At 40.5% G+C, this 26,106-nt stretch overlaps 2 protein-coding genes across 2 annotated transcripts; both read left to right on the forward strand.

Moving 5' to 3' along the window:
- Positions 1 to 1,367: 1,367 nt before the first annotated feature.
- On the forward strand, positions 1,368 to 17,148 carry PWP2 (PWP2 small subunit processome component). Its single transcript, XM_036389753.2, has 21 exons — positions 1,368 to 1,429; positions 1,541 to 1,653; positions 2,449 to 2,543; positions 2,894 to 2,993; positions 3,488 to 3,631; positions 4,043 to 4,178; positions 4,612 to 4,832; positions 5,346 to 5,489; positions 6,199 to 6,269; positions 7,002 to 7,138; positions 8,208 to 8,356; positions 8,965 to 9,112; positions 10,148 to 10,298; positions 10,664 to 10,844; positions 11,780 to 11,927; positions 12,880 to 12,988; positions 13,285 to 13,350; positions 13,495 to 13,713; positions 14,764 to 14,914; positions 15,956 to 16,030; positions 16,179 to 17,148. Exons 1-21 carry the CDS (start codon positions 1,412 to 1,414, stop codon positions 16,336 to 16,338), a joined length of 2,736 nt encoding a protein of 911 aa, XP_036245646.1. The 5' UTR covers positions 1,368 to 1,411; the 3' UTR covers positions 16,339 to 17,148.
- Positions 17,149 to 17,882: 734 nt separating this feature from the next.
- GATD3 (glutamine amidotransferase class 1 domain containing 3) lies at positions 17,883 to 25,995 on the forward strand. Its single transcript, XM_036389010.2, has 7 exons — positions 17,883 to 18,057; positions 21,392 to 21,444; positions 22,101 to 22,214; positions 22,554 to 22,673; positions 23,821 to 23,913; positions 24,234 to 24,390; positions 25,011 to 25,995. Exons 1-7 carry the CDS (start codon positions 17,944 to 17,946, stop codon positions 25,137 to 25,139), a joined length of 780 nt encoding a protein of 259 aa, XP_036244903.1. The 5' UTR covers positions 17,883 to 17,943; the 3' UTR covers positions 25,140 to 25,995.
- Positions 25,996 to 26,106: the final 111 nt, after the last annotated feature.

Here is a 26,106-nt window from a genome sequence, read left to right on the forward strand (position 1 = left end):
ACTTAAGTTAATTTTGACATATTCCACATTTTGCGACACTAACACCTGTGAGTGATTATCCAAGGACAAGGCTGAAGGAGCACAGACAGTAAGGATTTAATGGATTGCTAAAGCTCAAACACCAATAACCATTCAAATGGGAAATACCAAGGTAGGGCAGCATCTTTCTGGTGCCAGTTTTACTGTCAGGTCCATGATGGCCACATAACCCCCAGTGTGGGTGCAGAAGTGGGGTCATGGAGCAGGCAAGACCAAGAGAGGGGGATTGAGACCACCAAGGACCCCAAAGCAGCCAATCCTTCTGGAACTCTCCCTCAGCAGGTGCTGCATGCCCCAGTCTGTGTCAGACATGAAGAATTCCCTTCCTGGGGAGGGGTCTGGGTGTTGCAATGCTAATCTGACTGTACATAACCCGAGGAACTTTTTGTTTGTGGGCCCAAAGGATCGAGACTGTGATCATCTCTCTGACCAAGGGACACTGAAATGCCAACACTCAAGTCTCATCACTAGATCCATGGGTGCTGTTATGTCTCCACTATCTACTCTTTACCCATTCCTTCCCTTTCTTTCTTTTCCTTATGTATTTTCTTTGTGATATTTTTACACTTTTATTGAAAAGAATCAAACTGGCCACCAACATCCTTTCCACTGCAATAAAACTGCTTTAAAATAAACCTCTCACATCTATACACCAGGCATTCAGTGTTGTTGCACTCTAATTTCAGAATCTCAGAACAGTCAGGATTGCAGTGACCTCTGGAGATCACCCAGTCCAACTGCTGCCAAGGCAGGGTCACCCAGAGCAGTGACACAGAGCACATCCAGGTGGCTCTGGAATGTCTCCAGAGAGGGAACTCTGTGTCCTCCCTGGGCAGCCGTTCCAGAGCTCTGCCACCCTGAACATAAACAAACTCTTCCTTATGTTGAGTTGAAACTCCTTGTGTTTTATTTTACAGCCGCTGCTCCTCATTCTGATGCTGGCCACCACTGAAAAAGAGCTTGGCACCATCCTCCGACACCCACCAGGGATATATTTATATCGATTGATGAGATCTCACAGCCCTCTGTTCTCCAGAATAAACAGGTCCAGCTCTCACAGTCACTCCAAGGCATTTATAATAAAAAGTATAAATACCGTAATATATTTACTAAAGAGAACCAGAGCTCCCCCGGCTCGTGGCGGGGGCTGGGGAGGGCCCGGAGCGGCTGAGGGGGCGGCAGGGCCCGTGGCCTGGGGAAGGGCACACAGGGCAGTGCCACAGCCCATCCCTTTCCCTTTCTCCTCCCTCTCTCCTCCCTGTCCCTCCCACTCTCCTCCCAGTCCCTCCCTCTCTGCTCCCTTCCTTCCCTTCCCCTGTTCCCGCCCCTGGGTGCCGCAGTTCCGCGGCTGCCCTCCCCACGTGTGGCCGCCATGCGCTTCGCGTACCGGGTGAGCGCGGGCCGGGGGGCAGCCCCCGATCCCCAGCACCATCTCCCCATCACCTTCCCCCGATCCCCATCTCCGCAGCCGCTCTAACCCTGCCCTTTCCTGCCCCCGCAGTTCTCCGGCCTGCTGGGCACCGTGTACCGCCGCGGCAACCTCAGCTTCACCCGCGATGGCAACTCCCTGCTCAGCCCCGTCGGCAACAGGATCTCCCTCTTCGACCTCAAGAAGTGAGAGCGGCGAGGGGCGGGGAGGGCCTGGCGCTGCCAGCGCGGGGGTTTCGGGGGGAATAAAGCTCTCAGGGCGTTTTGGAGCCCGACCCGTGCGGTTGTCCAGGATGCTCGGCCTGCCAAAATATCCCGGAAAGCGTTTGCTTTAGCGTTAAAAGGTAGAAGCCTGTCTAGTGGAATACCTGTCACGGTGTTGGGCGTGTACACTCGTGTGGAGAATAGCAGAGGAATTATGTAAAGGTGTATTTCAGAGAGAAAAAGAAAAGGGAAGAAATAGACTTGTGTTTGATTTAGTTGTATGGTTTCTTTGTGTGCTTCTGCCTTGCATGTAACAAAAATTAGAGCATCATCAACCTTTCCTGTGTGCCAGAGTTGTGATCAGTGCTCTCTGTGCCTGCGTTCCAGTCAGGAGCCCGGAATTAGAATTCTGTTATGCAGAATTACAGACCATCCTGGAGCCTGGAATTAGAATTCTGTTATGCAGAATTACAGACCATCCTGGAGCCTGGAATTAGAATTCTGTTATGTAGATTACAGACCATCCTGGAGCCTGGAATTATAATTCTGTTATGTAGGATTACAGACCATCCTGGCCTGGAAGGATCATCGAGTCCAGCTCCTGGCCCTGCTCAGAACAACCCACCTAGCTGATGTTCAGGGGATTGTGACAGCTGAACAAAGTTGTCAGGGTTTTACAGTAAATTTTGTCTAGGCTTAACAAAGGTATATTTCACTGACACTGATGTTCTTCCTGCATCCCTGTCCTCATTTTACTGTTCTGTGTTTTTGTTGCAGTAACAAGTGTGAGACGTTGCCCTTGGCTACACGGCTCAATATTGTGTGCGTGGGGCTCTCTCCAGATGGAAGCCTTGCCATTCTAATTGATGAAGGTACTTGCACAAAGAGACATCTGTTTTTTAAAAGAATTCAGTAAAAATGCAGCCTTGAGGGGAGGAAATCTGTTAGGGTGTTCAACCTTAACACAAAATTAGAAGTCATATGCTTTAGAAATTGCATTATAATTTTTGGGTAAGGTATCTTTATTTACAGAACTTGTTTACAGAATTTGGAGAGTGTCTCATAATTTGGACTGTATTTTTTAATTTTAATAATATTAAGCACACTGTCTTGAAATGCTTTTCCCCCTCCTCTTCAAGAAAAGAATGTTTTCTGGGGTTATGATTTTTTTGGTACTCAATTATTCTTGGTACTCAATGATCCTTTCCTTCTGCCCTTACAGAGGGAGCTGCCTTGCTTGTGAGTTTGATTGGGAAATGCGTGATACATCAGTTTTATTTTCACAAGCCAGTTCACAGTGTCAGCTTTTCCCCTGATGGCAAGTAAGTAAAAAGTGCATGCTTTAGAACAGAACAGCAGGAATTTCCCGATAAACTAGTTGTGATTATGAAGACATCCTAACCAATCTGGAAATATTTCCTATTCATGAGTGAGGGGAGATTTTGAGCTGATCAGGGTCACTTTGTAAAATTGAGAGGGGAAGAAAAGAAGGAAAGCAAAGCCTTGAAAATAGAATATCCTGGTTTGAGTGTTTGAACTTTTCCTTCTGTTTTGGGGCTTTGAGAATAAGAATTTCAGTATTCAACTTCAGTAATTTTTACTGAAGGTTTTCTCTTTTATAATGTTTAAGTTGGGGGATAGTATCAATCTGCAAATACTTTGTTTTTCCTTCAAAAGCAATTCATTTTTATTGTTTCAGTAGTGCAGGAACCTCTTTATTATTATATTGTTTCATTGTATTGCAGTCTGTACTGAACAGTTGTTTGCTCTATCAGCTTTGTGTGCAGTTATGTCTTTTTCCCCCCCATTATGCCAGGAAATTTGTGGTTACAAAAGACAATCTTGCTTACCTGTACCATGCTCCTGGGAAGAAAAGAGAATTTAATGCATTTGTTCTGGACAAAACCTACTATGGCCCATATGATGAAACAACTTGTATTGACTGGACTGATGATTCCAAGTGAGTTGTTAAACTGAAGCACTGTTTACCTGCACATGTTGATATTTAAATGCACATTGCATTTCCTCTGAAGTATTGTACTAGCTTTAAAAATTGTGTCTTTAATTAAAAAATACAATTAGGCAGACCAGAAAGTATAAGAAACGGGAATCAAATTACTTATTTAAGTATTCTTACTTGAAAATGCATAGTAATTCATAAAAGGAACACATCTTAGGAATGTGAGCAGGGTTGACCTTTTGAATGTGTTTTAGCCCCTTCTACCTCTGCTATGGTCAGCAATCACAGTTTACAACACTTGTTTGTAAAATCAAAGTGGTGACTGCTGGATTTGAGCTCAGAACATTCTCCACCCAGGGAAGAGTTTTGCAGTCCAGTGTTCTAATTTTCTTTTCTATTTTTCTTTTGCAGGTGCTTTGCAGTGGGGAGCAAGGACATGTCTACGTGGGTGTTTGGAGCAGAGCGATGGGCTAACTTGATCTACTACTCTCTTGGAGGCCATAAGGATGTCATAGTTGCCTGCTTTTTTGAAGAGAACAGCCTAGATGTATGTATAATCACACAACACACTTGAATTGTAATATTGAATAGTGGAAACAGAACCTTATCTGTAGGTGACTATTTTGACAATATCCAGAATTTAGAAAATACAGAAATGTCTCTTGATTGCTCTGCCATAATTACATGTTTAAATTTGCTCACCCAAAACATTTTAGCTTTAAATATGAAAAAATGATTTAGTTTAGCTGTGATGCTGACTGGTTATCAAGTTGCTTTTGGTCCTTGCAAAATTTTTCTGGGGACAGGCAAATAATTCACTAGTTCTCAGGACAAGTCAAACTCCCAGTTCAAAGCACCTTGGATTCTATCCTGAGAATAGAATGCACACTTGCTAACCCTTCTGCAAGTCTATATTCATATTTTTGCAGAGCACAGAGCATGGATATTGGACAATAATAATTTGTGTGTTTGTATTCTAGCTGTACACAATTAGCCAGGATGCAGCTCTGTGTGTGTGGCAGTGTGACACTGAGCTGGATGGTTTGAAGCCCATGCCCCCTAAAGATGCAGCAAAGGAAAAGAAGGCAGCAGAAGATGATGAAGAGCTGCTTGAAGAGCCAAAGGGTGAAGAAATTCATGGGAAAGCTGATCCAAGTGAAGAAGAGACTAGAAATAAAGTTAAATATTCACGTGTTGCAAAGTAAGTGGTTTTCAGTTATCAAAAATGAAAGTAGCAATGGGGATTTATTGTACTGGGTTTTTTTCCATCTGTTCTAACTTATTCAAAGCAGTATAAAACTGTCCAGGATTTAGAAATTTAACTGTCCAGAATTTAAAATTTAGAAATTTACTGCAGATACCATTTTAAGTAGTTCTGGTAGAACTGTCTTACCTTGATTATATGATGGGCACTACCTTTTACCTTCAGAATAACAAGTGTAATTTAGCAGTATAAGAAATACTGACTCATGGTGTCCTGTTGTTTGGAACTCAGAAATTGTAAATGGGATCTTTACTACAGATTTTTTACTACTTTACTATAGTACCCTCTCTAAGTCTTGAGGCTTTGGTTTCTTGCCAGAAAGGCTTGGTTGACTTCAGGAGATGACGTAAAGGTGGCTCATCAGCCTTCTTGGTGAGCTGCTTGGAGATGCAACTCTGACAACATCCTGTTCTTCAACATTCACCTTTTTTCTTTTTTCTTGGGTGCCAGGTATTTTTTCAATAAAGAGGGAGATTTTAATAACCTGACAGCTGCAGCCTATCACAAGAAAACACATCTTTTAGTCACTGGTTTTGCCTCTGGAGTCTTTCACCTCCATGAGCTTCCAGATTTCAATCTGATCCACTCCTTGAGGTGAGCCATGGGGTTATCACTATCTTTGGTTTGGTTTTTGTGGGGGAAGGGAATAGGTTTTTTTGCAGGGGTTTCATGTTTGTTTGATTGGGTACATATCATGTTAAGCAGTGAAGGATGAATAAAAAAGAGCACAAAAATCTTAAAACATGACTGTCTATTTAATACTGTAATTTCTGGAAAGGCAAAACCATAAATTTATGTAATAAATACCATATGATTCCACTCCTCATTCTGGAAAAGTGGGGTCTGAATAAGGAAACTACTCAGGAGTTCCTGGTCGTTGGCTAGACTTCTTTAACTTTGTCCATTTTAATATTTTCAGTTTCTTTGTAGAAAATATTAGCTGGAAAGTTCTGCATATGTAAAATTATCTGTAAATTGTATCTAAGTTGAGAAATCAAATCAGATTATTTTCCATAACTGTAAACAAGTTCCATGTACAAAAAAGCCCCTATTTTATTTTCTTAAACTTGGGGAGTTTTATTGTGTTGGCAAGTACATTTTTGGGATGCAGATACTCTGCCTTCATTCTGGAATGTTTGATGGTTTGGAGTGGAACAAAGGAATGAACTTTGTGGTTTTTGATGTTACAGTGGTACAGAAGTTCAGTAAAACAATCAAACAACTTGCTTGAAGAGCTTTAATAAATATTAGACTTGAAGTTTTATCACACAAATTTATTTATTGGTTACTTCTCTTACTTCAGTATTTCAGACCAAAGGATAGCTTCTATTTCTATCAACTGCACTGGTGACTGGATTGCCTTTGGATGTTCAGGTTTGTCAGGTTTTTTTTGTGTGTATTCATGGGAAAAATAAGAAGTGTGGTGGGCATAAGGCCCAAATTCCTCTTGCTAGTTTTGACTCCAAATGTTAAATAATTGATAGTCTCATATCTGTGCTGTCTAGGTATAGTAAAACAAATACCACTAATGAGTCTCTCAGAGAATTCTGATGATTCAGGGAAGTATTTTGCTTCTAACAAAGCGGGAAAAATTTCTTTTGCAGGAAAAAATACATATTTTATTTAGGAAAGCTTCTAGCAGAGTTAGGGAGACCCCAGATCCCCTCTAGTTAATTTCTGCTTTCATTCTGGGCTGTTCTTTCTTTGCAAAATGTTGCCCATGGCATTTTACAAACCTGCCTGGATGTTCCCAGCATTCCCACCCTGTCCATAACGGTTTGCATGAAACCCAAAACTTTACTCTTATATGCAGCCCTACTTTTCTTTCCAGCTCTTTTATCAACTGGTTGATAGCATTGCTCTTGTACTATTGAAAACATTATTCCACGTAACAGCTCATGGAGGAAATTTTTGAGGAAGTTCCCTGAAGTTATAAAAGGAAAAAGCTCCTATTAGGACTGAAAGATGCAGAATTCAACCTGTCTGCATTAACCTTTGGGTTTGTTTGGGGTTTTTTTTTGACATTGCTTGCCACTGTGTGTTTTGTGGCCTGCATTTGCAGGGTCATTGTGTTCATGGCTGTGGTTAATCCTGCTGTGCTTACAGGTCTGGGTCAGCTCCTGGTGTGGGAGTGGCAGAGCGAGTCCTATGTGCTGAAGCAGCAGGGCCATTTCAACAGCATGGTTTCCTTGGCATATTCTCCAGATGGACAGTACATAGTAACTGGAGGGGAGGATGGCAAAGTAAGTGAGACAATATTGCTGGAATATGAACTTCTAATAATGTACTAAGCAGCTTGACTTTGCATTTTATGTAGAAAGCTCTGTTACTGTAATTGGTACATATTTTTCTTACTATAAAGTCATAATTTTTTATCCTCTCTTTCCTTAAATATTTTGATTTTTCTTTCTAGAGTATATATATTTTGCTTTGTTACTACCTGTAGCTGTAAATTGCATCACTTATGCTTTCTAGCAGGTGATTTTTTAATTATTACAGGTCCAGTCACCATAAATGCAAAAGTAACAAATTCATCAATGTTATTTTTGGTCCCATGATATCTTGGGATGAATGAACTTCAGCCACCCGACTTCTTACCCTTTAAATAATTGTTTTTTGATATGAAATTGATTTCAAATTATTTATGCCAGTGCAATTTTTTTGTTTAAATGTACCATTCCAGAAGCTTGTCATTTAAGAGAAAAATTAACTTCTTATGGATGACTTGCATTGAAATGATAGGCTGTGTGTACAGGTACTTTTATTTTCAAAGGTGTTTTGCCACGATGTCTTGGCACATAAATGGGACAATAGTAGTAGCTGATGTCCTGTCAAAACTTTTAAATGGCTGAAAAAGATCTGTCACTTTCTGCCATTCAGGATGAAAACTGGCCAAAACCAAGAAGTGTCACACTGCAGAAGGCTAAATGCATACAATTTTTGTTCAGGAAAAAACCCTGAAACAACTGGAATATCATCTCACTTGTAACTTTTGTAATGGCTTTAGAGTTGGTTTTGAATTTGACACCTGTTTTATTTGACAGTATAAGCTTGGAAGCTCAAGATGCTCACCAAGTGTTACTTTCATTTATTAACTTTGTTTGTGTCTGTCTCTGCTTAGATTTTTATGTTGCAAATGTGTCTTAAGAGGTATAATGATAATCTCTGGCCTCTTGAGTGCTATTACTGAAAGTCTTTTATGCTGTTGCAGAGTTCTATAATTAGGTTTTCTCTACTCTGCTGCTGCCTTACTCTGATTTTCTCTTTTTTCTGATGATAGTGATTCTAAGTCTTTTCGTGTCTGTCCTGCAGGTGAAAGTGTGGAACACTTCAAGCAGCTTTTGTTTTGTCACCTTTACAGAACACAACAGTGGTGTAACTGCTGTAACTTTCACTTCCACTGGCTATGTTGTCCTGAGTGCTTCCCTGGATGGAACAGTGCGTGCCTTTGATCTGCACAGGTAACTCTTTGCATGAAAGCTTTCATGTCTCATTTAGTCCTCAGCTTTCACACTCCCCCCAAAATACAGCAAATTACTGATTGTTTGTTTGAAGTCTCATAAAGGTGAGCAGCACTGCCTTACTGGTTTTTGGTTCAGCCTTTGATTTAAATTGAGATAGTTATTAGGAATGCTCTTATTCTGTCCACTTTCTGTGAAGAAAATTCTGGAAGAACTTTCCTCAGAGAAGCTGGAAATCCAAGAAAATCATTGTCTGGCTTTACTCAAATGGGGAGAAGGCACTTTCCATAATATAATACAGCTGTGCACAGAACTGGGTGTGTAAACAAGCCCATGTTTCTGAAAAATTGACACATGCTATTTAATAGAAGAGAGCTCCTCAGAGTATTTTTGTCTCCTATTTCTGCAGAGTTTTTCATGCTTCTTTTGGATCTTGCAGTCATGCTGAGGCAACATATCTTAATTTTATAAAAAAATTATTTTTTCTGTACATAGCTTAGAAGTCTTTACAAAACAAATGAACTCCTTTTATAAATAAACTTGTTAAACACACATTTAAATAAATCTACGTGAAATGTTCTCATAATTTCTTTTCACCTCCTCCACAGGTACCGGAATTTCCGTACCTTTACCTCTCCACGACCAAGTCAGTTCTCTTGTTTAGCTGTGGACTCCAGTGGTGAGATTGTGGCAGCTGGTTCCCAGGATTCCTTTGAAATATTCATCTGGTCAATGCAGAGTGGGAGGCTGCTCGATGTAAGGACCCAGAGTGCTGGGAGGGCTTGAATTTAACCTTGTGTGGAGTGTGGTGATACTCAGCAACTTTGGGATTAGTCAGGGGAGTTTCAATGCAACATGAAGTGTTTTGTTATATTTATGTTCAAAAACTGGAGCTACACTATGTTGCTCTCAGCATTTTTTTTATTTATTGCATGGAGCTCACCCTGAATTTGTGTGGGAAATAGTTAAAATTTTTGAGTAATGAGCTCTTTCTATTCATGAAGTAACACCAGTGGTGGTGAGCTAACACATGGGCATGAAAGTCTTTCCCTCCTTATTCAGAGATGTTCTTTGCCACATATTTTCTACAGGTAATGAAGAAATCGTAGTTGCTCTGTTAAGACTGATACAGATTTCATGAAGGGTTTTGCTGGAGCAGGGCAGGGCCATGATTGTTCAATTATTGTTTCAATTCTTAAGCATTCCTTTGCATCTTGTACAAGTAGAAGAGCTCTGTGATTCACATATTTAATTTGGCACAGCCATGGAATACAGATCACTTCAGTAACTTGGGATATACTTGACTGGATCTCCAGAGTTTTGAGTTTAGTTTCTTTCCTAGATATTTTTTGGAGGAGTAGGAACCTTCCATGAAATGAAAATCTCTGTCACTCTTATTCTCAGTTTTTTTATTTTTGTTTTTATTCTGAAGTGTTATCAGCTGCAGGAGGTACTGAATTCTTAGAGCAATGACTTGGTTTTTCACAATTGGTCTGATTGTTTTGAAAGGAGGGAGGAAATTGGCACACTGCATCCCTAAAGTGTGTGCATAGGAGTGGTTGTAGATGCCTATATAGTGGTAGCACTACAGGGAATTTTTTAAAAACTTGTGAAAATAAAAAGTTGAGAATCACTGGTGTGTATCATGCCCTGTGTCCAAAAGTGATCTCAAATGTGTGTGGACAAGTCAGGTGTGGTTTATTGGCTGTATCTGGAGTTTACTGAATGCAGACTACACAGATTTCAGTTTCTTACACCTAATTCCAGGTTATTTTTTTCTTCTCTTTTTAGGTCTTAGCAGGTCATGAGGGTCCCATCAGCAGCTTGTCCTTTAATCCAATGAAGTGTGTTCTAGCCAGTGCCTCTTGGGATAAGACTGTAAAATTATGGGATATGTTGGACAGCTGGAGAACTAAGGAGACATTCATAATAAACTCAGATGGTAATTCTTGTTTCATTTCTCATCTTTTATCAAATATAAAAATACTGTGTAAAATATGTTAATAACAACAGAACATGTCAAATACAGAGACACTCACTCATGGAAATGGAAAAGTTCAGATACTTCACTCTTGTGCTTGCTTAATAGTGCAATAAATACTTTAATTCTTGCTTAGCGTTATAATTAGCGTTATAATTAACAACATGTAATTGTATGTTGTCCACAGGAAAAAGTACAGTCATACTTTTTACTCTTTTACTCCTAAATCTTTTCTAATAGCTGAGATAAGATCCTAGAAAAATTAAGGGTCTTTTCTTAGAAAAGCATCTGAGTGCATTTTTAACTGTTATGAAAATTCTTTGCAGTTCTTGTTGTTGCCTTCCGTCCCGATGGCAAGGAGCTGGCGGTTGCTGCTTTGAATGGCCAGATAACATTTTGGGATCATGACAGTGCAGTGCAGACTGGCTCCATTGAGGGCAGGCACGATCTGCAGATGGGGAGGAAGGAGCTGGATAAAATAACTGCCAAGCAGGCAGCCAAGGGCAAGTACGTCCAGGGGGCTGCAGTGACAAGAGGGTGCCACACTGGGTCACTTTGCAGTTGTTTTTCCATTTCTTTTCTACATGAAGATTGCAGAGTGCATCTGCTGTTCAGATATTTCTGATTCTGAATGTTAAAAGCCTGCCTGACATGTAGATGCCTCCCTTTTGTAGTTGGCTGTGTTCTCTCACTGGTCAGCACCATTCTGAGCATGTGTTTTTTCTCATCTATTTGGGACTTGGGTTGCCCACATAATATTAAGCTTCTCAGGCCAAGGTGTTAATTTGCTGTGGGTTAGGTTTTTTAGTAGATATCTTTCTACACAAATACTAGTGTACAACCATTAGTATGTAGAAACTATTACATTTTTGAAAGAAGGTAATTAAAGTATGGGGTTTATTACCTGTTGCTATGCATGTGAAGTAATGTTTAAAAGCAAGTTGAATTTGTGTGCTATCAAAAAGTATCTTAGAGAAATGTTTTATTCTTCTCTTTCCCCCTTTTTTTTTCCATATTGCTTCCAATAAAAAAAAAAAAGGGGAAACAATAAGTTTTTGGAAAAAAGCTTTGGAAAAAAGCAGTATTTTTTGCTGGTGAGCTCTCAACCATGTCTTTCAAACATGCCATGGCATTGGTTTTTCTGTAGCTTTTCTGGTTTTTTGTCATGCATGATATAGTTGAGAGCTCATTGACTGAGCTGTGACTCAGATTCAGAAGTATGGAAGTATTTCATGAAGCTGTTGAAGTTCTTGAAATTGTCTCTGATTCATGTGAAGCACCAAATGCTTTGTAGTAAATGTGTGTGTGAAGTACATACAGTGTGAATGAAGATCTCCATTTTTACCATGTAGTGGTTATTTTCTGAGTCTTCACATTCTACTCATATCTTTTAGCTCAGATGTGGCAGTGAAATTTAACTGCTTTCTCTTTTTCTTTACCAGATCTTTTACAACTCTGTGCTATTCAGCAGATGGTCAATCTATTCTGGCAGGTGGATTGTCAAAATTTGTCTGTATATATAATGTCAAGGAACAGATTCTTATGAAAAAATTTGAAATTTCATGCAACCATTCTTTAGATGCAATGGAGGTATGTGAGCACAGGAGTCTTTTTTAAATTTCCTCACCCCCACAAGACTTTGGTTTTGATATAGCATCTCATTAAGACTGATTCATGAATGTTTCTTAAAGAATGGGTTTATTTTTGTGCAGAAGAGGTGGAAGGATATATTCCTCTTGGAACAGAATGAATTCCTGAATCTCTTCCCAGATTTGTACTGTGCTTGTGTTGAATGGGCAGAACTCTCAAGCATACTAAGTTAGTTGGCACTAGACTTAAAGTGGAAGTGAAAACTTAAATTACCAACCTTTTGTACTAAGCTAACTCCCCAGGTGTCAGTTTGTGTTAGCAAAGAAATGAAGGATTATTTTTGTGGATACAGAACAACATCGCTGACCTTTATAAACTCTGTTTCTGAATATTGCCAAATACCAAATTAAATTCCTTTAAAAGTAAAGTGAATTATGAAAAATATCAGAAGGGGAAAAAATTCCAGTAACCCTTTTCACCATCCCCTTACCAGGAAGGATGATTATTGTTCATGTCAGGCTCTATCTGACTGTGGTTCCAGGTATCCTTTTTTTTACATAGACCACTGCTATGTACTTCCAAGTATCATAGCAGTGGTCTGTGAGCTGGTGTAGCTCAACATCTGCCTTGAAAGAAAGTGAACAAGCTGAAACAGAATCCTGGAGGGGATGGGTATTTAGAAAGGGGGACCAGAGAGGTCCCTAAAATCTCACTTACATTGTGAAGTCCCTAAAATCTCATTTGCAGTGTTTTGGCCACACAACCCTTGCATTAGCACGGTGCAGTTATGGAACCTGCAGGACAGAAGGAGTAGGGCTGCAGCTGAGGAAGCAAACAGTCCATCTCTGGAGTATATATCAAACCTATAATAATGTGAAAGCACAGTCCAAACTGAGCTCTGCTGTTTGAGAAGACATTCAGTGCAGTGAATGGAACTTGCATGTCTTTCCAGGAGTACTTAGATCGGAGAAAAATGACTGAATTTGGCAGCATGGCTCTGATCGATGAAGGTGGTGGAGGTGACGAAGGTGTTGCCATCCCTCTTCCTGGAGTAAAAAGAGGTATGGCTTTGGCTTTGCTCTCTTTGTTTCTACTTTTTTGTGCATCAGAACCTTTGACACAGGTAAGAAGGGTTTGACTTGTTTAGCTCAGTTTTAACATCAGGATTACAAAATTTGGTCCCACCACCTAAGCTGTGATCTCTTGGACATGAACTGTGCCTTCCTTACCCAGTCTTTAATTCTGCCAGGTTTTACCATGCTGCACATTATTTAATGGTAACATCATAGTCAGAGTTGATAACTAGACTGTGAACTTGTGGTGAATCTGTTAAATCACTTCCAGATTTCTCTTTTAGGTGACATGAGCTATCGACACTTTAAACCAGAAATAAGGGTGACTTGTGTGCGATTCTGTCCTACAGGTTAGTATCAACAGTTAATTTAGGATTTTTTTAATTCCATATAAAACATGTGAAAGAATAGGGTACTGGAGGATTATCATTACTCTTCTGTTTCCATTCTAGAACACATCTCTTTGTTGTTAAATATTGTTATTTCTCTTTTAGGACGAAGCTGGGCAGCCACCACCACAGAGGGCCTCCTGCTCTATTCACTGGACTCTGGGCTAATGTTTGATCCTTTTGAGCTGGATATTGATGTCACACCCAGCAATATCCGCAAAACACTGAGTCAGAAGGAATACACTATGGCCATTGTCATGGCCTTCAAGCTGAATGAAAAGAAATTAATTCAGGAGGTGATAGAGGCTGTCCCTAGCAGTGAAGGTGAGTGGATCTGCCATGAAACTGGGCTGAGCTAGCTGTAAACAGACATGTGTGAGCCAAGACAAGTTGAGGTGTAAAGGCAGATTTCTTAGTGTTAATTTATGTTTTAATTTTGCCCATCTACTTCATGCTCATTTAGTGACTTCTCAGCATGGAATTTGATCAGGCCTAGAGGTGCAGGCAGGGTTTTTGGATTTCAGTTGGTGTTGGAGGGGCACATTGAGTTTAACCTTGTTAGCACTGTGCCTGTGTGGTGAAGACCATTAACCAGTAGCAAGGATGTAATCAGCAGTTTGAGGAAGGTGATGAATCTTGTCTGTCGAGCACTTGTGGCACCACATCAGAAGTACTGTGCCTGGTTCTGGGACTGACAGCACGAGAAAAGACATTGATGCTCCAGAACATCTGGTGGAGAGCTTAGAAAATGATTGGAAGGCCAGAGTACAGCTGAGGAGAGGCTGTTGTAATCCACTGTTAACAGAGGATGACTGTGTGCCTTTTTCTTAAGCAAAAGCTATCTTTGAGAATGGATTATAATGAGGTAATTTAGTTATATATGAGATTAGTTTGGATGCTTCTAAATAGTGTTTGTTTGTGCTGTGCTGTTGCTAACAGCATTGAGATCCTTCCTGTGTGGGCAGGTGACTTTGCTGTCTTTTCAAGTATCAGTGCCTCTGATTGTTGTGCGTAACTGGTTCCACTGAATACAGAAATTTGGGTGAGGTCAGAAGCAGCAACAATAAAGTCTGTTACTTTAGAAAGGAGGAGAAAAGGGTGAAATAAAAACTCTGCTAGGAGGAAGAACTTGGAGAGGGAGGAGTTAATTTCTTGCTTTTAAATACAGTAGTGTTTGGAAGGTTCAAAGGAGGAACATTTGTCCCCTGAGAGATTGTGGTACTGTACCCTGAAATACAGCACTAAATATCCACCACTTGCCAAAGTGCTGCTTTCTTCTTCCCCCTATGCTTTCCTGTGGTCTCCTTCATGTTATTCCAAGTAATAACTCAACTCTATTGAATGTTTATGGGTTTTTTTTTCCTTTTTGCACAGTTGATGTTGTCTGCTCATCACTGCCAGACCTGTATGTGGAGAAGTTACTGGAGTTCCTGGCCTCTGCTTTTGAGACCTCTTGTCACTTGGAGTTCTATCTTATTTGGGCTCATAAGTTGCTTATGCTGCATGGACAGAAGTTGAAAACAAGGTGAGATCTCGTGAAAATCAAAATGCTGACAAGAATATTAAAATTAAAAACCTGTCAGTTTAAGGCTTTTACTTAACATTTACTGATATTCTAGATAATGCATGCACTACAATTAGAGCACTTCAGTCTTAAAAGTTCTGTGCTAATGATAGAAGTTACAGCTTGGACTTGATCTTAAAGCTCTAAAAAGATTCTAAAAAGTGTTTGTGACAGAATTGGAATATGTTACTGTATTTGTGAAGACACATTGCAGAAACATTTTTCAAATACAACAGGTAAAACTTTGCTTGAGTTACTTAGACAATAACTGCATAATGATTTCAAGAGTGATAGCAAGATTTGGCAGTTGTGTTTTTAAACAGTTATGCATCTTAAATCTAACTGAAAGGTGATGTGCAGGTATTGATTGCATTTTTACAGACCTAGCTTGTGACTATAGCTGGTAGTACTCTGCCTTCCTACAGAGTACTTTGAAACTACACAGGCCTGGTCTGTGAATTATATTCAGCCTACCCCTAATACAGAATTTTAGACTTCTAGGAACAAAACCAGGCAAATTTACAAATTTAAAATGGGCTGAGAAGTAATCTGAGAAGGAGTCCTACAATTTAAAAAACAGTGCATTGTGTAACTCTTCCCTTGCTTCAACATGGATTTTAATGTTTTAGTTACTGAAATGACTGGAACAAAATCTCTCCTTTGTTCCTGCTAAAGTAGAAGAGGACAATTTAAAACAAATTCCCCATTGTTCAGAAAGTCTTGTAGTATCTGAAAGGAACTGTCATTGCTGCAGCAAGCAGAATCAGCTCTTCCAGATGCAGTTGGACATTAGAAAAAACATTTCTCACAATATATTACTTGTATTAAGTGTAATCATTGTGGACAGAGTCAAAAGCAGAGAGCTTTTGTTTCTTTAGGATTATCTTAAAAAGTTGGCATTAAAGTTGTATGCTTGTCAGAATCTTGAGAGTATAGAAAAATTCTAGATTTCCATAGGTAAACATGAACTGCATTGCAAATTGCATATTTTTTCCATCCAAGGTCAGTGAAGCTGCTCCCTGTGATTCAGTTCCTCCAGAAGAGCATCCAGCGTCACTTTGAAGATGTCTCAAAACTGTATGTATTGTTACATTTGAAAGTCCAAATCTAAAACCTGGAGTGATTTGGGGGGTGACAGTGTGCTGTTAAAGCTTTTGAGACAGCCTTCTTTTAGAGTTGTTTTTATTTCAGGAGGAAAACAACGTTTCCCTATTTATTTTTTCAGCTGTGAGTGGAACATTTACAACATCAAATACGCCTTGGCCATTTCCCAGCAGCGGGGCATGAAACGTGCAGCAGAGGAAACACCAGGGGATGAAGAAGAATTGGATTCTGACAGTGATTATCTTATGCAAGAAGCTCATAAAGATACTTTGAGTTCCTAATTGCTCCTTGTGAGAGGGAGAAAACCTCAGACTGTATTTTATGCAGTGGTATTCACTGAGAATGAGTGGCCCTCATAGTGGCATCAATTCCTAACAGTGTGACAGAGTTCCCTGGGAGGTAGTGATGGAAATGTGGGACATGCCATGGATGGCACTTGGCCTATTTCCTGTACCATTTGGCTGTAAACTAGACAGCATTGATCTCTTGATTAACTGATTTCTTTTTTTTAAATAATTCCTGACTTCAAGTAAGAAAACAAAAAAGTGTTCTTAGGGAAGTTAGAAGTACAACTGGAAGAAGTTTATTCTTTATTAAAAACGCCTTGGACATTAAGTATTGTGAATTTTATAGTGCAAGCTTATCTAGACTGACTGAATTTTAAAAAGGATGAAAAAATATATTGATTGGAAATATACTGGTCTCAACTTGTTTTAAATGTTGTTTTACTTGGATTTAATATGTACATATTTCTGGAACACTTTTCTTAGTTCTGTAGCCTCCAAACCTGATGAGATTTCAATAATGAGGAGAAATGAGGACCCATAGCAGCAGCTATTGGAGAAAATCGATGGGGCTTTACAGTTTTTGTCGAGGTTTGCTTGACAGCCTTGAGGTACTGTAGTGAAAATTTGTTTGGACATTACCAGCCAAATAAAGTAACTTAAACTGTAAGAGAATGTGTTACAAATGTCATGGCTTGTTGGATTTTTTTGAGGTTTTTTAAATAAATTTTTTCTTTTTTTTTGATGAAAGCCCTTTTGTGTCTTTTTTTAAAATGTTTATTAACACATTAAACCTGTAACTTTTCATTCCCTCTGGTTTTGTGAATTGATGGGAGAACTGGCTAATAAGAGCAGGGACCTGAATACAAATAATTGGGCTTGTCCTTGCAATACTTCGAAGCCACATGCTGAAATGGCTTTTAATGAAGATACTACAGACTACTACCAATGATCCAGAATTGATTTCCTCAGCATATTCTGCTCCTCTGGATTTGTTTTATGGGGCTTTAAATATTAAAGGTAACTGCAACGAGGTCTCCCCTCAGTCCAGGCTGAACAGACCCAAGTGCTCTCCACACAGCTTCTCCTCAAGGCCTTCACCATCTTCACTGCCCTCCTCTGGACACTCTCTGATAGTTTAATACCTTTCTTTTCAGCCTTTCATTCTCCATTCTGTCTGTATATCCAGGATTGTCCCATCCCAGGGGCAGAATCCAGCACTTTACTAATGTTCATACAGATGGCAATTGCCCATCTCTCTGATTTAGCAAGGTCTCTCTGCAGGCCCTCCGTGCCCTCCAAGGACCCAACAACTCCTCCCAGTTTTGCACCGTCTGCCACCTTGTTTATTTTTCCCCTGTAATTTCCGCACCGTTATCTTTTCACCCTCAGTCCCCTTCCCACCGCTGCTATTCCCGATAAATGAGGGCCGTGAAGGGACCAAGGGCCCGCGGCTCCCGGCCCTGAGGTGGCCCCTCCCCGCCGCCAGGGGGCGCCGTCGCCGTCGCCGCCAAGGGCGCAGCGGCCTCCGGGCGCGTTTCTCCCGGTTCTCGTGGGCCTCTCCCGCTCCCCTTCCCGGCTCCTCCGCCGCCGCCCTCAGCCATGCTGACCTCCCGAGGCCCGGCCCTGTGCACGGCGCTGCGGCGAGCAGCGCCCGGCGGCCTCGCTTCCTTCCACTCCTCCGCTCGGCGCTGCCGCGCCGCCCGCGTCGCTGTGGTGAGTAATGGAGGAGCGCGGGGGCCGGGGCAGCGCTGAGGAGAAGCGTTTGTCTGTCTGTTTGTCTGTTTGTTTCTTTGTTTGTTGTTTGTTTGTTTTTCCACCGTCTGGCTCTCCACAGCCACCCTCGGCCCTGCAGCCGGGGTCGCTCCGGCAGTGGGGCCGGTGCAGGGGAGGGCTCGGCGGGGCGGCGGCCTGGGAAAGCCTCGCCTGGTGGCTGCGACCGCTGGAAACCCTGGAGAGACGCTGAATTTGAGAAGAAAAAGCTGCTTGCAGCTCAGAAACTTGGAGGAAGCCAGACCAGGAGAAGGAAACATGTAAAAATTGGCGTCTGTGTAGTTGTTGTTGGCCTGGAGTTGATCTGGGAACCACAGAATGCCAGGATGGATCAGGCTGGAAGGGAGCACGGTGGTCACCAGGGCCAGGCCCAGAGCACTGGCACAGAGTTGTATCGAGGCGGTTCTGGAATATCTTCACTGAGGGACACTCCATAGCCTCCTTGTTGTGAAAAACGCCAGTCACTTGTTTTTAAAATTTTAAAAGTTTAATGATAATAAAATGGTTATAAAAATAGTAATATAATTAGAGTAATAAAACTTGAACAATTGAGATTAGGACAATACGAGACTATAAAAACAAAGAGTTATGGACAGTCCGGGTACCTTTTTCTGGTCAAAATAAGCCCGAAAAAGGACACACTTTAGCAGAGGATTAACCCTTAAAAGCAATAGCCTGTTGCGTATTCATACACCTCATACATGATGCATAAATTCCATTCAAACACAGGATTCTGTCTGGTCAGTGTCAGCTTCTTCCTCTTTATCCTAACGGTGTCTCATGGCTGAGCAAGGCAGGAAGAAGTTCGTTTCTCCTGATAATGGGGCAATAAATTCTCTTTCTCTGAAAGATTTTGGTGTCCTGTGGCTGCTATCTCGCTGCGAGTCCTTTCTTGCAAAAAGTATCTTACATAGCATAGTTTCTATTTTAACATGTTATAACCTAAAACTATATTTAACACACTACTTAAGAAAATTAATACAGCGTAACTTTCCAACATAATACATATAATATTAATTTTAATATTTGCGAAAAGCCAATCATAAAATATGCATTTTTCACACTTGTCAGTCTGTCCCAGTGCTCAGTCACTGCACAGGAAAGAAATTCTTCCTCATGTTCAGGTGGAACTTTGCATTAGTTTATGCCCATTCCTCTTGTCCCATTGCTGGGCACCTCCAGGCAGAGCCTGGTCCATCCTCTGACACCTCCCATTTAGATATTTGTACACATTAATGAAGTCTCATCATCTCTTCTTGAAGCTGAACAGCTCCCTCAGCCTTTCCTTGTAAGAGAGATTCCTCACTCATCCTCACTGCCCTCCACTGAGCCCACTCCAGAAGCTCCATGAATCCTTTGTACTGAGGAACCCAGGAGGATTTAACTTGAAATAGTTGATATTATTACTGGGTGAGGTACTGGCAGTGAATATATTTAAATTGGGTTATGCTTTTTGGCAGGAAGGGGGTAAAACATGTAACAGAAAAAACATGTTACAGAAAAAAGCAAGGCGGTGGCTACAGATTGCTAAAGAAAAATCCAGGCTGTAGATGGTGTCACAAGTGGATACACAAATGGTTTTGGAACTCAGTGGACAGTCTTTGAAGCTCGAGCTTTGCATAGTCTAGACAGCATTCACATAAAAGAATAAGAAGGCATTGCCTGTATAAAGAAATGTTTGGGGCAGAATTGGTTTGGGAAAGGGCAGAATGCTGGTCCAAATGGCTAAAAAATAACCCAACAGCAATGCTGTCATTTTAGCAAGTCACTAAATAAAAGTGACTGAAATAAGTAGTCACTTTTTAAAATAGAGCTGGGAAAACAAATGTGATTTTTGACATTAGTGATGTAAATTTTTGACTGTGGTAAAAGATCTATTATCAAGCAGGTACTGAAATAACAGAAGAGTTTATATTTAGAAGAGTTTACAATAATAATGTTACAGTATTTTGGTTTCACTGAGTTTCAAAAACATTTTAGAAGTGTCATTTACAGAGCATAACCCTAGCACAGTTGCTTGTGTCTTTATTCAGCCTAAATTAAATGAAAGATAAGACAAAAAAGTTACAAAGCAAAAGGCAGCTCTTAAATATAAGAATAGATTAACATGGACAGAAGAACATTCATGTGTCTTGCTCATTTGGTGAGGTGATGGTGATACTTGGTGAAGTTCTGCCCACGATAGCAGACACCTGGGTATTGTGACCAGAAAGTCCCTTCAAGTGTAACATTACTAGATGAGACTTTTTCAGTTGTGAGTTTCTGTTCATGTGTCTCTGTTTAAAAACTCTCAAGCTTCAAAAAAAAAAAAACCAACAAAAAAAAAAAAACAAAAAAACTGAGGGAAAATCAGGAAGGAAGAGACTAAAGTAAAAAAAAAATTATAATAAAAAGAAAAAAGAAAATTGACTTCCTAACAGGATTTTTTCCTTTCAGAACAAACAGCCAAACAAAAAGCTCCAAAAGAATTCCTATGCTTTCAGGATTTAGATAAACCTTTGGATTTTTTTGGTTCTGTTTCATTCTTACAATGGCTTTTAGAAAAAAAAAAAGTTTTTTATCCTTCTACTTTGTTAGATTCTCCACCCACACAAGAGTAGCTGACTGCTTTGTGCTTTTTGTTCTCTGGGGTGTATAAACAAAAGTATTATTTCCACATAGTTAAAGAGAAGTATGGCTAATACGGCATAATTGTATTACTGCATTAAAAGTGATTTAGTTGTTGATCTCTGATGCAGATGCTCATTTAAAATAGAGCAGCAGGTAAAGTAGTTTATTTTGGGTGCCACCTCAGAGTGCATTTCTGTCCCTCTTCTGGTGGATGTGCACCTGGATGAGGAAGGGTTTCACGTGGATGTGGACACTACATAAGAAAGATGAATGACACTCAAAGCAACCCACTGTGTGCACAATAAAAACATTCCTAAGGGTAGCATGTCAGTTTATTAACTTTGGTATAAATAAATACTAAGTATAAGCCAGGAAATAAATAGTGGTTATTTCTGAGCCCGGTGATGGGTTGCTATAAATAGGAAATGTCATTTCTGCGGTCTGTCAAGTGGTGACACCAGTGCTAATAGCATGGTGTTCACTGGCATTGTAAGAGCTTGCTTTTAAATTGTTGTTAACTATTCTTTAAAATCTTACCTTGTGAAAGATCCTGTGGGGAGTTTTGTGTCACCTGCAATACTCTGTTATTTTCTCGCTAAATACTCTGTTGTTTCTCACAATACTCTGTTATTTTCTCACTAAATACTCTGTTAATTTCTCACTTCAGGTCCTGTCTGGCTGTGGTGTCTATGATGGCACAGAAATCCACGAGGCATCAGCGTAAGTTGCTTTTTGGGACTGTGGGCTCCACAAAAGTCTCCGTTGCATTGCAGCAGTTTGTTTAATTTAGTTTTGCTGTCTCTGGCTGTCAGAATTACCCTGAGAGATGAATGATGAAGCTTTCTCACAGTTTTCTCACAGCCTGATAGTGAGCTCAGGCTGCATTCTTGTAGAACTCAGTGGATGTCCAAACATGCAGCACCGTGCATGTGATGCCAGAACAATGAGTCTGAGAGAGACTCTCTTCAAAACAGGAATTCAGAGTTCCAGATTCAATCTCAAGAGAGTCAAATACAGACTTAATTTCAGAACCACTTGAGTTTCCATTCCTGGGGCTAAATCTAACAGCAGAATTGTTAATGCTTAAATGGAATTAAGTAAGCATCTTACTGTGACCTAATAAGAGATGTGTCACCTAGACCTAGATTAAATGTTAATGACTATGTTAATTGTGAGATTCTTCCATAACACTTGGGGATTTGGAGAAGGGAAGCTTTTGTTGTTCTTGGTTGCCTGCTTTGGTAGGATGTGTATTTTTTCTCATCATTTCAAATTCAAATCCCACCACCAGTTGGTGGAATATTTGTAGCAGGTTTAGGGGTCACATAAAGCTTCTCCCTTTAAGTTTTCTGCACGTTGTATCTCCATGTTTGCAGTGTCCTGGTTCACCTGAGCCGTGGGGGAGCTGAGGTTCAGATGTATGCTCCAGATGTCCCTCAGATGCATGTCATTGACCACAGTAAAGGGCAACCAGCTGAAGCTGAGTCAAGGTAAGTCTGTGATGTGTTAGGCTTTCTTCAGATGTAGTAGCCTGTAAATGGCTCTTGTAGCACTTGGCTGAATGCCTTCAGTAGCTTTATGCCAGCTGTGGTGGTTTTCTTGGAGAGAAGATGTTACATGAGTGTTCTGGACTTGATTATATACAGTCTGTCAGTGCCTGTGTTTCCCAGCAGTAGCATTTCAGAACCTTCAATAGCTTCAGTTACTAAATACCAGTGTTCTTGCTTCCTCCCTTCCTCATCCCTCCTCTTCCTCTGCAAAACTTTATTTACTCTGTTCTGTGTGCAGATGCTTAATTAATCACATTGTTTTGTTTCTGGTTCTTCGAGGAATGTTTTAGTGGAATCTGCCAGAATTGCTCGTGGTAAAATCACAAGCCTGGCTAAGCTCACTACAGCAGACCACGATGCTGTGATATTCCCTGGTGGATTTGGAGCTGCCAAAAACTTGTGAGTGCCAACTAAACATCAGATTTACTAAATATTCATAATTACTATGCATAATCAACCTGGCAAAGAGAAGGCTTTGAGGTGGTCTAATTGCAGCCTTTCAGTACCAGAAAGATGGAAAAAGACTTTTTACAAGGGTCTGGTGTGATGGTACAAGGGGGAATGGCTTCAAACTGGAAGAGAGTAGGTTTAGATGAGATACTAAGCAGCAGCTGCTTGCTGTAAGGATGGTGAGGCACTGGAGCAGGTTGTCCAGAGAAGCTGTGGATGTCCCATGCCTGGCAATGTTCAAAGCCAGGTTGGATGGAGCTCAGAGCAACCTGGCCTAGAGGGAGTTGTCCCTGCTTATGGCAGAGGGGTTGGAATGAGCTGACCTTTAAGGTCCCTTCCAGCACAAACCATTCTGTCATTCTATGAACCAAGATTCACACAATAAAATCCATAAATGACCTTATTTACTACATATGTAACTCCTAATTAATAAGGATAGCTCCTTTCAGAGTCTTGTCATTGTCTTGTTTTAAATTCTCTGAACAATGTTGATGAGAACTCAGGAGTTCAGATAATGCATAAGAGGTTCTTTTTCCTCCCCCTAGTGGTGTTTCTTTTTGGGTCTGAGGGCAGTGAAGTTACAACTTTAATGGTTTCAGATGTTTGTAGTGTTATTCTGTTTCTTCCTCTCTGCCTACCAAAAAATCCCCGCTTGCTTTATAATTATAAAACAACAGCAGACTCAGAAAAAGAAAAGGAAATAAAAAGTGTTAGCCATGTGGAATACTGGTTATCTTGCTGTTGAGATGCTTTCTTGTTTCCTTGGAGGAACATGAATGTTACTTCCCTTTTCTCTTACATATTTTTCTTCTTTGAGAAGATTGCTGTTCAACTTCTCAGTAATCCTAGAAAGCTGATTTGATGATTCTCGTTTTAAGATGTTTTTATTAAGTAAGAGACTTTCTGGCAGAACAAAGCCTTAGAAAAGAGACATTTTGGTTGAAGCATTGATGGTCACCTACAGAGAGTTTTTAACCAGTTTTTCAGTAGCTGTTAAGTTTGGTATGACCCTTTGGAGCCAGTTTCACAGCAGATAGACAAGTACCTCTGTTTGTAGGTTTATACTGAGCTTTGTGTAAGTTTCTTGTTGTGACAGATCTACCTTTGCTGTTGATGGGAAGGATTGCAAGGTGAACAGAGATGTTGAGCGAGTCCTGAAAGACTTCCACAAAGCAGGCAAACCTATTGGGTAGGTATGTGAGTTGGATGGCATTTGTTTGAAAGTGTGACCATGGAAACAACCTGTGTCTAGTTGAAATGTGCAGCTGTTGTTGTTAGAACTGGAAAAAGGATCTTCTGGTTTGTATCATTTGCAGCCTATTTTTTATATTTGTTTTTCAAGATTTGTGTATATTGGTGTTTGTCAAAGGAGAAGCTGGGGAAATGCTGAGAGGAAATTGTGATGTGTTTCAGATTTTCAAGGCTGTGTTCATTTGAATCATGTCAGTTGTGAGCAAGTTCTGGACTAGTGGTGTTGTAGAATTGCTCTTACAGTTCCTTCTGTTGCAGCCTGTGCTGCATTTCCCCAGTGCTGGCAGCAAAGGTGCTCTCTGGTGCTGAGGTAACTGTGGGCCATGAAGAAGAGGAAGGGGGCAAGTGGCCTTATGCTGGGACTGCAGGAGCCATCAAAGAGCTGGGAGCAAAACACTGTGTGAAAGAAGTAACCATATCCTTTCCTGGTAATTTCCATGTCGGGAGACAGTTCAGAAATGTGGCATTAAAGGAATGAACACTTGTAAAATCTGTGCTTTTCCACATAGATTTTCATGGGAATGTGCAGTGGGTAGCAGATAGCAGTGGTGCAGTGCAGGATTAGAAACTCTTCTGTACACAGCTGTGTAAGTACTGCTGTGTAACTACACACTGGGAGTTAGAAGTTGTTCTCAGTCAGCTCCCTTGGGCACCCAGTAATACACCAAGTGCTGAATGAATTTGCACATAAAACTGATGTGGGTTACAGCTGGTCAGTTCTCTTTGAGATTTTTATTTTCCTGAAGTTTAATGCTGCAGATTGTACTTAGAGATATTTTACTGCCATCAGTGAATTTTGTAGGTTTTCTGGTGTTTCTGGGTGTTTCCACAGGTTTCTCATGCAGCATTTGTATTTCTGGCAAAAAATAGCTTGTCATAGGTTGGATTATAGGTTGCAGCTGTCTTTACAGCTGGATGGTAATCCCATATTTGGAGGAAGTTTTATAGGATAGTGGAGCTGTGAAGTTTTCTCAGTGCTGGTTCATTTTGCAGACAGCATCTGCAAGTGCTGTGTTTTCCTTAACTCCTTTTTACGAAGCTCATGTGGATACAAAAAATAAGGTGGTGACCACCCCAGCATTTATGTGTGAAACAGCATTACACCATATCTTTGATGGCATTGGGGCAATGGTGAAGAATGTGCTAAAATTAACTGGCAAATAAAATCAGAAATTTAGGGTGTGGTATCAAACATATCATGGACCAATGGAGATCTTTGCACCTGCTTGTCCTGCTCACCCTCTAGTGAATGCTGATACAAAGCTGATTGACTCCCAGCTGCAGGATTTTCCATGCCTTTTTGAGAGAGAGGCATTGCAGAGGACAAGGAGCCTGGCCTGAGACACAGAGGATTTTCTTGAGCTTTTCCATCTGGAGAGAGCTGACTGGATGTGTTCTGAAACAAAAGTCTTCCCAACACACCAATGTCAAACCAGTTTTAAGGGAGGAAAAAGAGACTCAAGGCCCTTCCAGAAGCTGAGGGCATATGCGTTGTAGGGATTTGTCACATGGCAACATATGTAGTGGATGAAGAATGGGGGGAGAGGAAGGAATGCATGGTTCAAGGTGTCTAAGCTCAGGCCTGTGTCTGGAAACCAACAGCCAGGCTCATCTGTTGAGGGAAAAGGCATCTTCCACATCTTAATTTAACTCAGTATTAATGAAAAGATTTTGTTTAAATTTCAAAGAATCCTACTTTCACAGGGTCATTCTGAACACCAATCAGCAGCAGGACACAACTGCCACAACAGCAGCACTTTGAAAAACTCATCCATTGGCCCATTGTAGTTTTAAAAGGTCTTGAAATGAAGAAGAAAATAAGAAAATAATATCTGCTGACGTGACGCACAACTCTAAGGACAGCACCCTGTTAAAGCAGTTGTATGACAAGTAGTGAATGGAAAAAAACAATCTCAAAATATCCTAACTTTCTCTGCTTTAGGGCAATAAAGCTTTCTCCAAAGAAGTATTATTGAATGTCTGGAATAATGATGTATAAATAAATTAATTTCTGCCTTTATCTTATCCTTGTCCTTTCACTTGTGTTTGGGTGCTACCTTTGATAACTTACATTGGTCGGTACATGTTAGCAGTTCTTCTGCTTTTCAGTTCACCAATTTTGTATATTTTT

The sequence above is a fragment of the Molothrus ater genome, chromosome 2 (genome assembly GCF_012460135.2).
Source record: "Molothrus ater isolate BHLD 08-10-18 breed brown headed cowbird chromosome 2, BPBGC_Mater_1.1, whole genome shotgun sequence".
Taxonomy (NCBI): domain Eukaryota; kingdom Metazoa; phylum Chordata; class Aves; order Passeriformes; family Icteridae; genus Molothrus; species Molothrus ater.

What these genes read in the sequence shown, in the direction of transcription:
- PWP2 (XM_036389753.2), top strand. An exon ending in GGACAGAAGTTGAAAACAAG is followed by an intron (nt 14,915 to 15,955) that starts GTGAGATCTCGT and finishes TTTCCATCCAAG; the next exon opens with GTCAGTGAAGCTGCTCCCTG. An exon ending in TTTGAAGATGTCTCAAAACT is followed by an intron (nt 16,031 to 16,178) that starts GTATGTATTGTT and finishes TTATTTTTTCAG; the next exon opens with CTGTGAGTGGAACATTTACA.
- GATD3 (XM_036389010.2), top strand. Translation starts at nt 17,944, where the DNA reads ATGCTGACCTCCCGAGGCCCGGCCCTGTGCACGGCGCTGCGGCGAGCA. An exon ending in GAAATCCACGAGGCATCAGC is followed by an intron (nt 21,445 to 22,100) that starts GTAAGTTGCTTT and finishes CCATGTTTGCAG; the next exon opens with TGTCCTGGTTCACCTGAGCC. An exon ending in CCAGCTGAAGCTGAGTCAAG is followed by an intron (nt 22,215 to 22,553) that starts GTAAGTCTGTGA and finishes TGGTTCTTCGAG; the next exon opens with GAATGTTTTAGTGGAATCTG.